We start from the raw sequence: 11213 nt of genomic DNA, 5'->3' as shown, positions 1-11213 counted from the left end.
CGCAGTTAAGGCGGCCAGAATAAAATAGGTAGTTTTCTTTCTGGTAACCGTCAATTAAAATTTAAAAAATCATTTATTGACTGTATGTAGTCTCTGAGCAGTGTAATCGGGGGAGTGCATCTAAGAAGACTTAGTCATCTAAGATTGAACTTGAAAAGGAAAATTATAATTTGAAAGTAAGACAAAGAAATATAATATACAGCATAAAAAGTAGAATATTGTAAATATTCTAAGACATTTTTAAGATGGGTTACATTGTGTGTATATAGCTGTGATTTAAATACCATGTTAAAAACCAGATTAAAGTCTTATTCACTGTTCAATACCTTGCATCAGATCATGAAGTGAGAAATGTCAGACTCAGTCATAATTTGTTGAGTGATAAATAAATGAATATATGAGTAGATGAGTAATTTCATGAGTAATTTAATTAAAATTCTGATCAATTAATTTTCTTCTTTAAGTTCTACAAGATAGAAAAAAAATTCTTCTATATTGTTTCACAGAAGAGTATATGTATTATGTATTTATTTTCTATTAAGGAAAATGCAGTCTATTTAATGGCCATGTGGAGAACATTTATTCAATCATTCCACTTGGTCAAAATCACTACTTTAGGGTTTTTTTAAGAGAAAGATAAAAATATTATCTATATGGACAAATTTGCTTACCTAGAGTATTTAAGTTGTAATTGATCAATGTAGGAAATGAAATTTTCAAATATATAATTTGATCATTTTGTTAATTTGAGGTAAGAATTATAATTTATGAGGAAATACCTACCATACTACATGAGCGATAAGTTGAAGAATTTTCTTTACAGTACCTACCATTTTAATTGTATGATAGTTTTGGAAATGTTTATATATAGTAAAGTTTTAAGACCTGTATCACCATCATGTTTGATGGTTAAGATTATTGAGAATAATTTAGAGAGCTAGTAAGTGGTTTAGGCAAGAAGCAAACCCTATTTTTTAGTCCAAAATTTTCTACTCTTGGAATTATGTTATGTTGCCACATAGAAAGTCAAGTTTAAGGCCCCTATTATTATTGTACTGCAGTCTAGATCTTCCTTTAAATCCTTTAATATTTGTTTTACATATTTAGGTGCTCTGATGTTAGGTGCATAAACATTTACAATTGTTATATCCTATTGATGAATTGACCCTTTAATCAACAAAATAAAGTTTAAACCAGAGTTTATATCATAAATAACAAAATAGAAGAAATGAAATGATATTTCAAATGTTTAATGACTTCAACTTGTGGCAATGTGTAGCATTTTACCAACTTTAATATATTTACAGAGATTTAAGGTTGTGCTAGCAGAAGTCCATTTTCAGAAGACTTCAAACATCTACATATAAAAGCACAGAAATATAAGTACTTCTTACCAGGTCGAGTGATCTATTTTGACAAAACTAATGTAATTTGTTTAAATCAATTATTTAAAAAACAAACTGTTTACTGATGGTGAATGACTACGAAATTCAGAAAACTTTGAAGTGCAAATTCTATTTCTTTATTTTGATTATCAATAAATATTGCTCCTATGGAGAAAAATAGCTAGGTTGCTTAAATCTGGGATATAGGAATTACACATGTAGAGTAAAATTATAATTTATTCAAAATACAGGCACAAATGTTTGTATATATGCAAATAGCAACACAATATTCAGTCTTAATAAATGTTACTGAATTCCACATACTAGGCTTTCTTCTCTAATCATGGATTTCCATACACTGGGTGTGCTCAGTCTACACCTCTTCTTTCAATGGGGGCCAGTTGTAGTAACTTTTCTAGTCATAACAACTCTTTAGCTCTTAAATGAAAGGAATATAAGGTTATTTTCCATAAATGCAGAGATTTATAAGCAGTATAGTTACAGTGGTAATGTTTCAATAAAACAAATTGTGGCTTCATTTGAAAGTGTTCCAGTTAAAACTTAAAAAAATACTTGCAGAGTATCAAAACTTTAAGGTATACTAATTGATATAACAAGGGATTCCCTTGTAATTTTACGTATCTATCTATCTATCTATCATCTATCTGTCTATTATCTGTCTAACAATCAATCGATTGATATATCTATCAGCATAAGTCTTCAGATTTGCCAATTCAGACTTTTACTAGCAAGAAGAAAAATCTTTAGAATAATAAAATTTTAGACTAAAAATTAATCAAATTTTAAAAGCATTATTTGTTGTCATAATCTTAGTTCTCTCAGGGTTAGATTATTATGTCAACGAGTGTTTTAAGTTTTATTCTAGCTTCATAATTCAGTCTCTCAAACTAATGTGTACAGAAGTCAAGTCAGAGTAGCAAAAGTGCGAATTATTATTTGGTTTGGAAATACCAAGTTTAGTATAATTTATTAAATCGACTCAACAGATACACAGTGTGCTTCTCTTTACATAAAGCAAACAGAAAACCTTAGTTTGGAGTGAGAGTGAAAATATGTGTTATATTTTCATAGCAGTTTGCTGGCTTCCAAGCACTTCCACTTAACTAATCAACTCCTGTTCTTCCCTCAGCCACACACACCCTTTCTCATCCAGCATGTTACCTTGTGAGTTTTTGTCAAAGCACTTAAAACTTTCTGGAATATTTTATTCTTTCTCACATGTTTAACAGTTCAGTGTCAGTCTTTTCTAATAAAATTTAAATTTCATGAGATTTAGGCACTTATTCTGTTTCATTTATTCACAAAACTCCTGTGATAGCAGCGTTAGGTGTATATATCGATTGAACAATCAGTGAATCAAGGAATACATCACTGAATGAGCCCATATTGTTTAAATTGATCACAGTAGTACACACCATGATTCTGCTTTTACAGATGGAGGGAATTTTCCTTGGGTGAAGAATGTTGCCAACTTTACATGGCTGGTAAGTGGGAGTGATACAGCCCAAGCCTCCTGTCTCCCTCTTCTACAGTGAAGGTTCTGCTGAACCTTCCATGTGATAATTTGTCCTGCTTAAAAATATTTTGGACACATACTGTATTTACCTAATACAATAATACATGAAACTTATAGATGGTAAAATTCTAATTGGATCATCAACATAAAAGTATAAGAAAAAATTATCATTAGCTCATGATCATGAAAATATGAAGCCATTCTTTTTTCCCCCTTTTTTTAAAAATTAGCCTATATTTTAAGTTCAGAGGTACATGTGCAGGTTTGTTATATAGGTAAACTTGTGTCACAGGTGTTTGTTGTACAGATTATTTCATCACCCAGGTATTAATCCTAGTAGCCACTAGTTATTTTTCCTGATCCTGTTATTTGAAAACTGACAGTCATTCAACTGGGCACAGTCTCCAAGTTATCTGCTGAATGCAACTGGTGCATAATAAGCACACGAGGTGGATGACTGTGGTGAAAGAGCAGCTGTTCAATATGGACAGGTTTTTGCTTCCTGTGAAAAGAGAATAAAATACTAACTTTCAGGATTATTGAGAGTCTTAAATTGATATGTGAATTTTATCTAGAACATGTCTGGTAGTAGTATGTGCCCTCAAAATATTCCTACATAGCAATAACAATATCGATGTTTCTGAAAATAATAACAAGAGACATTTAAGGAACATTCATGATGTCCCAGACAATTTCCTAAGGATTTTATAAATATTGTCTCATCCTGACGAAGCACTATGACAGAAAGAACATTTTTTAGAGTTCTATAAAGGAATGGAGACTAAGCCTGTAACTAAAATGCCCATTTCACACTATGATGGAGACCAGTACTTTGAAGTAGCTAAGTAAAAATCAAAGCTAGGATTTTAATCACTACAAATTATTGTGTATTTCCCCTCTATCTAAAGAACCTCAAGAAAGTATCCAGAACATAGATTTGTTCATTCAATTCTTAAGCATATAAAGACAATATCTTGGTGATGTGGGTGAACAGTTTTGTTCTCTGTATCAGAATCTGTATTGATAAATAACTAGCGATAAGTATATTTGAGTGAAATAACTTATTATTAAAATATTTATTTAATATCAAATATAAGTAAATAACTTTATCTGACCCACGGAGGACACTAAGTTGCATAAAATTTAATTTTGAACAACTTCTAAACAGCAGAAACAACAACAAAGCATCTGCCCAATTTGAATATAAAGAATATTATGTAGGTTCATAGAGGGCCACTTGATTTGCCTTCAAAAATGTAAGGACCAACAATGTAGATTACAACTAGAAAGGGATCAAGACTACGATATTTAAGGACCATCTTTCCATCATTTGATTCTTCGTGAGTGTTCAGGATTTCTGTTTCCCAGGTCCAAGCTGCATCATCCACCGATGCCCAATTCAACCACCGTGATGGAATTTCTCCTCATGAGGTTTTCTGATGTGTGGACACTACGGATTTTACATTCTGCATCCTTCTTTATGTTGTATTTGGTAACTCTAATGGGAAACATCCTCATTGTGACCGTCACCACCTGTGACAGCAGCCTTCACATGCCCATGTACTTCTTCCTCAGGAATCTGTCTGTCTTGGATGCCTGCTACATTTCTGTTACAGTCCCTACCTCATGTGTCAATTCCCTACTGGACAGCACCACCATTTCTAAGGCGGGATGTGTAGCTCAGGTCTTCCTCGTGGTTTTTTTTGCATATGTGGAGCTTCTGTTTCTCACCATTATGGCTCATGACCGCTATGTGGCTGTCTGCCAGCCACTTCACTACCCTGTGATCGTGAACTCTCGAATCTGCATCCAGATGACACTGGCCTCCCTACTCAGTGGTCTTGTCTATGCAGGCGTGCACACTGGCAGCACATTCCAGCTGCCCTTCTGTCGGTCCAACGTTATTCATCAATTCTTCTGTGACATCCCCTCTCTGCTGAAGCTCTCTTGCTCTGACACCTTCAGCAATGAGGTCATGATTGTTGTCTCTGCTCTGGGGGTAGGTGGTGGCTGTTTCATCTTTATCATCAGGTCTTACATTCACATCTTTTCAACCGTGCTCAGGTTTCCAAGAGGAGCAGACAGAACAAAGGCCTTTTCCACCTGCATCCCTCACATCCTGGTGGTGTCAGTCTTCCTCAGTTCATGCTCTTCTGTGTACCTCAGGCCATCTGCGATATCTGCAGCCACCCAGGATGTGATCCTTTCTGGTTTTTGTTCCGTAATGCCTCCCCTCTTTAACCCTATTATTTACAGTCTTAGAAATAAGCAAATAAAGGTGGCCATCAAGAAAATCATGAAGAGAATTTTTTATTCAGAAAATGTGTAAGAAACCCGAGACGCTCACCCTAGGCTGTTTTGTGATATTCATGTTTGCAGGAATAAGTTGTAATAATTGATTGTGGTTATTAGATAAAATTAGTGTAAATTTAATAAATAAGGCTACTAAAATCATCATGTATCAAAATCGATATTTCCTTTCAAAAGTTTTTGAATAATTTTAATATGCCATTGGGTAAAAAAATCTGGTGTTATGAAGAAGACAATTCTAATAGTACATGTTTTTCAAGTTAATGACTCACTAAAAAAAATCGTAAAGCCTAAAATATTATCTTTAAAAGTATTTTGTGTTAAAGTTCTGTTCTGTATTCATCCACTCTTCAACTTTGGTAAGTCCAAAATAAAAATGGTGTCAATTAATTTTCAAAAGCCATATTTAGTATTATAGAAGAAATGAAAACATTCAGTTGTGCATTCATTCAAGGTTAAAGATGAGAAATGTATGTTCTTTTGAGGACCATAAGAATATGAGTGAAATGTATACTGTGAAAAGATAAGTGGATTTGGCAGGTCATAGATGAGGGGATTAGTAACACTTTACATAGCTTCCTTTTATGTTAAAGAAAAGCTCTAGATACATCATACTTATCAGCCCACGATTTTACTAAAAATGCATTCAAGTGCTTTGGGGATACATTTATTTGATTATATGTTTTAAGTGGCTCACACTGTATATTCCAATTTATTATCACCTTCTTCTCCATACATCCATTAAGGCCTTTGAGGAGTTAATAGTATTGTCTTGTTTTGTGATGGTGTCATGTATCTGAAAGATTTATTTTGATGGCCAATAGTAACAGCCGTTATCTGGTAGCTTATATTGCAATAATCAGTAATCCCAAATTCTTAGTAGGATAATATAACAAAGGTTTACTTCTAGTTTATAGTATCTTTCAAATTCAGATCGTAAGCAGGGCTCTCTGTACTGTATATCCTTGAAAAATAAAATGCAAGATAAGAAGCCAGTCACACTGAAACATGATTTTAAGCATTGACCCAAAAAATGCCAGTTGGAAAAGGTGATGGGAGCACCCACCTCAAAGCCTAAGCGACTATTTCATCTTAGAGCTGAACACATCAGCTTTATGAGTTCTTTTGTGAATATGGAAATAACCCAAAGTATCCCCCTGCATGCCTTACCTGACTGTTTTGGCATCTGCTGTGGAAAGAGACCCTTGAGCTCACAAGCAAATGAACAATTGATAATATTTAAAAAGCAATCCAAGTCTTCATTTTGACAATAAGAGTTAATAATGAGTAATGTAAAATATATATTTGAAATAAAGATTTGAATATACATTATGACTTCAAGGGTCATCACAGTTAAAGGATAAAGCACTCAGGTGAAATGAAATCCTAATGTACATTTGAAAACAAAGGAAGTCATAAAGGAGTTTTAACTTTCAGAAAATGATATTCATTTATTTTGAGTATTGGAAGGTAAATTTCCACAGGCAGGAACTGGTTACCCAAATGAAGAGAACACGGAAAAGTGCACACTGGTTTTGATGCCTGTCCCAGTCATTTGGCCCAATGCGTTACATGGCCATACCTCCTGCAGAGGCGAGGGTGTTGACAGTTTCCCCACACCTGCAAAAAAAATGGGGGGGATCAATGATGCCAGTGAGTGCTGTGAATGATCAATATCGCCCTAAATGAAAATATAAAATGTCAGATTCTGAATGTCTGTTGCTCATGCAATTCTACTATCCTGTATCCTGTATGTATCCTGATACAATGTGCGCATTTGTATCAGCAATTTTAAACCGTAAAATCTTTAGCATATTGCGACAAGAACTGTGCAACGTTCTTCAAATGCATTATCTTAGGCAACACTTTGATAACTTCATGTGATGGATAATAATGCTCCCTCATTGAGCAAATGAGTTTCTGAGTTTAGAAATATAATGCAAGATAGTCAATAGTACTCAGTTTGGAAACAGCCATATTTTGGATTCCTGATGCTGTTTATTGCCATGTAAGCTGCATCTTTTAACTTCTCTTGTTTTTGCTTATTTTTATTGTTGTTTGTGTTTATTGAATATATGTTTCATCCAGAAGTGACAGTCACTCCATTGAGGGTAAAGATTAGGGAGGTTTAGCCTCAACCTTTACACTTTTCTTTGAATACCATATAACAAAGTGAAATTTCAGTTTTGAATTTTCTCCAAAACTCTTAAATTTCATTCCAGGCTCATTGATACAACTATAATGTTGGCTCCAACAATAAAATTTCACCACATATGTTCAGTTTCATTTGAAGAACATGGGGATTTAGGAAATCAATGTCTTTCTATGAATTCCACTGTGAGTCCAACATGGTTCTCCAAACTTACGCATTATCTCATCAACCTACACAGTGGCACTTTGTTAGAATAATCATCTTTAGCATGCATATGAGAAACAGGAGGCAATAGGAATAAATTTGTTAGAAGTTGAATAAAACCAAAATTTAATTTTACTCCAAATCTCCTTCTTTAGAGAATGCAATTTATTGGTTACATCCTGAAATATATATATACACACACATCTTATATATGCAAAATATTATGCATAACATTACATATATAACTATATTACATATGTTTATATACATATTTACATACTATATATTTACATATGTAATATGTATATGTAGATATATGTAATATTTATGTATTTAAGTATTTACATATGTAAATATGTGCAAATACATATTATGTATTACATATATAGGATGTATATATATTATATCACAGAATGAAACCAATAAATTGCATTCTCTAAAGAAGGAGATTTGGAGTAAATTTAAATTTTGGTTTTATTCAACTTTAACAAATTTATTCCTATCACCTCCTGTTTCCCATATGCATGCTAAAGATGATTGTTCTAACAATGTGCTACCATGTGGGTATGTAAATGTAGATATGTACATATATACATATAAAACATATAATATTACATATTAATATGTAGTAGAATTATATATGTGTATATGTATATTAGATTATATATAATTATCTATGTTCTCTAAAGTCCACTGATACTCACTGTCATGACTCAGGGTATCAGTAGAATTTAGAGATGAGGACATAAAAATGTGTTAGGAGAGAAACAACCTCACAAGGGGAAGACAGAAGGGAAGACACAAGGGAAAGACAAAGCACCTATTTATAGTTTCTTCTTGTGGCTTGGAAATTTTCACCACGTGGTGGCCTAACTTTAGGAAGACTACTTTACATGATCGCTAAAAGTTTTAGGAATTGCTGTTCTAGTGAGTGAAGCAGAAGTTGCTTCATCTTTATAACCTAGTCTTGGAAGTTACAAAGTATATTGTATTGGCTCAAACAGTCACAAAAACCTGACTAGTTTTAAGGAGACGGGTCATAAAATGATGAAGATTTTTATAATCTTTAGAAACATCAAAGTGCCTCAAAACCCAAAATAGGTAAAAATAGATTTAGACATAAAACAATAAGCAAAATACTACATTTAAAATGTCACTTTTGAGAGATAATATCATACTATTTGATATATATCAGGAGCCAAAAACATAAATTTGAATTTTAAGGATCCATGTCCATCAGTGCAAATTATCATAGTACTAGGCAAAAAGAGGAATTTCATATGGCTTTCTTAGCATAAAATGAAAATAACTTGGTAATATTCTATATATATATATTATAATAAGTCATAGAACACTAGACAAAGAATGGAAATAAAGTCCGGTGATGCTTAACAATGGGATATATTTGAGAAATGCATTGTTAGATAATTAAGTCATTGTGTGAGCATCATAGAATGTACTTACACACACCTAGATGACATAGCCTACTACACATCTAGGCTATATGGTATGGCCTAGTATTCCTAGGCTACAAACCTGTGCAGAATGTTCCTATACTGAATATTGTACATAATTATAAAACCACTGTAAATATATATATATACACACACACACACATACCTAAACATAGAAAAGGTACAAGAAAAATATGGTATAAATGACATAAAATGATGTGTATACCTGTGTAGGGCAGCTCCATTATATTCTTATGGGGCCACTTCGTACATGTGGTCCATTCTGGACAGAAATGTTCTTATGCAGTGCATGCATGTACTTAAGGTACCAAAGTTTACATAAAGATTGATACATTTATTTTACAATTAGAATTAAGATGGGAATGATCACTATGACCACAATTGCTTAAAATTTTGATGAATGTCTTTTAGAGAAAAACACTAAATTAACAGATACTCTATTAAACCAAGAAGATAGTTTATCAAGACCAGTCTATAAAATTATGTAACATTTTTTCTATGCCAGCGATAATGATTTGAGAAACATATAATACAGTACTTGATAACAAAAACAAGTGTATAATATATAAAAATTAATATAACATAGAATGCAAAAATCTGCCTCAATAGATGCTATTTAAAAGTGTAATAAAAGACTTACTAGAATATTGGAAAAAGTAGGCATTCTGTATTCAAGGATGGGATCACAATATAACCTTGTAAATTCCACTCAATACAAATTTCTAAATATTTAATTATTTTAAAGATCTAATACAGCTTACTACATTATTCCTTATTATAAATTAACTAAGAGATAATAAATGTCCAAAATAACTTAGTAAATGTTGAAAAGTAAAGAACAAAGATGAGTAGTTTTCCTAATACCTATTGCTATATAACATAAAGTCATATTTATAACATCATCCTGATACATCGTAATATACACATCTCTATAATCAAATATAGAGAAACACTTGGGACACTATTGCTCTCAAAAGTCAACTTACAATATATGAAACAGTATCTAATAAAGGAGAAATTTTATATTGAAAGAACAAAACATGCTATTACTCGACATAGGGAAAACTTGCTCAACAACTAAGGAAAAAAATTATATTTCTATTTAAAAATATATAGAAACTAGACTTCAGATTAAGACTTAAATACATAATGTAATGCTATAGAGTTACTTGAACGTAATAGAAAATAATCTCTTTCTCATAAAGTGGAAGGGACACATAACTTCAACAGCAAAAGATTAATGAAATATATTTAATTACATAAAAATTAATATTTATCTAGTGAATGACATCATGGGCAAACAACATACTAATACAAATTGAAAGAAGATAATTTGCATCTCAGAGACAAATAAGCCAATAAAACCTAAAATATTCAATGTATTCCTACACATCTTAGGATGCCCATTTTAATTAGTAATCAGATAATTACTTAATCAGAGAATTACTTAATCAGAGAATTAATTACTTAATCAGAGAATTACTTAAGATGCCCAGTTTAATTTGTAATCAGAGAAAGGGCAATTAAACAAAATAAAATATTACTTTAGATCCAATAAATTAGCAACATTTCAGGAGCTGAATAATGCTAAATGGTGCAAAAGATGTGAAGGAATAAGAACGCTTGGAATTACATTTGAAAACATGATCTGATGTTGGTATCTTTCTTCTTTTTTTTTTTTTATTTTGAGAAAGTCTCACTCTGTCATCCAGGCTGGAGTGCAGTGGCACAATCTTAGCTCACTGCAACCTCCGCCCTCTGGGTTCAAGCGATTCTCCTGCCTCAGCTTCCCAAGTAGCGAGGATTACAGGTTCATGCTACCATGCCCAGCTAATTTTTGTATTTTTAGTAGAGACAGGATTTCGTGATGTTGATATCTTGAAGAGCAATCTGCTGGTGTCTAGGAAATTTATATTTTCATATCAATTAGAAGTCAGCAATTCTGCCTAAGCCCATTTATACCAAACAAATTCTCAGAAAGGTCCAGAATAAAGAAAATAATCCAAACAGTTAAACATTATTTTTAGTTATAAATAAGTTATCAATAATAACATGGAATTAAAGCACAAAATTGTGATTTTTAAAAAACAAAGCCAAGATTTAAGTAGCTTACGATGGAAAATAAAACATAAAGAATGCTTAGTGCATTT

The 11213-nt window shown here is 32.3% G+C and overlaps 1 protein-coding gene across 1 annotated transcript; it reads left to right on the top strand.

Annotated features, from left to right (window-relative positions):
• Positions 1 to 4102: 4102 nt before the first annotated feature.
• On the top strand, positions 4103 to 5284 carry OR14C36 (olfactory receptor family 14 subfamily C member 36). The gene has a single exon (XM_525152.6). It carries the CDS (start codon positions 4313 to 4315, stop codon positions 5249 to 5251), a length of 939 nt encoding a protein of 312 aa, XP_525152.3. The 5' UTR covers positions 4103 to 4312; the 3' UTR covers positions 5252 to 5284.
• Positions 5285 to 11213: the final 5929 nt, after the last annotated feature.

The sequence above is a fragment of the Pan troglodytes genome, chromosome 1 (assembly GCF_028858775.2).
Source record: "Pan troglodytes isolate AG18354 chromosome 1, NHGRI_mPanTro3-v2.0_pri, whole genome shotgun sequence".
Taxonomy (NCBI): Eukaryota; Metazoa; Chordata; class Mammalia; order Primates; family Hominidae; genus Pan; species Pan troglodytes.
The sequence above is the reverse complement of the archived record's forward strand: the minus strand, read 5'-3'. Positions and strand labels throughout refer to the sequence as shown.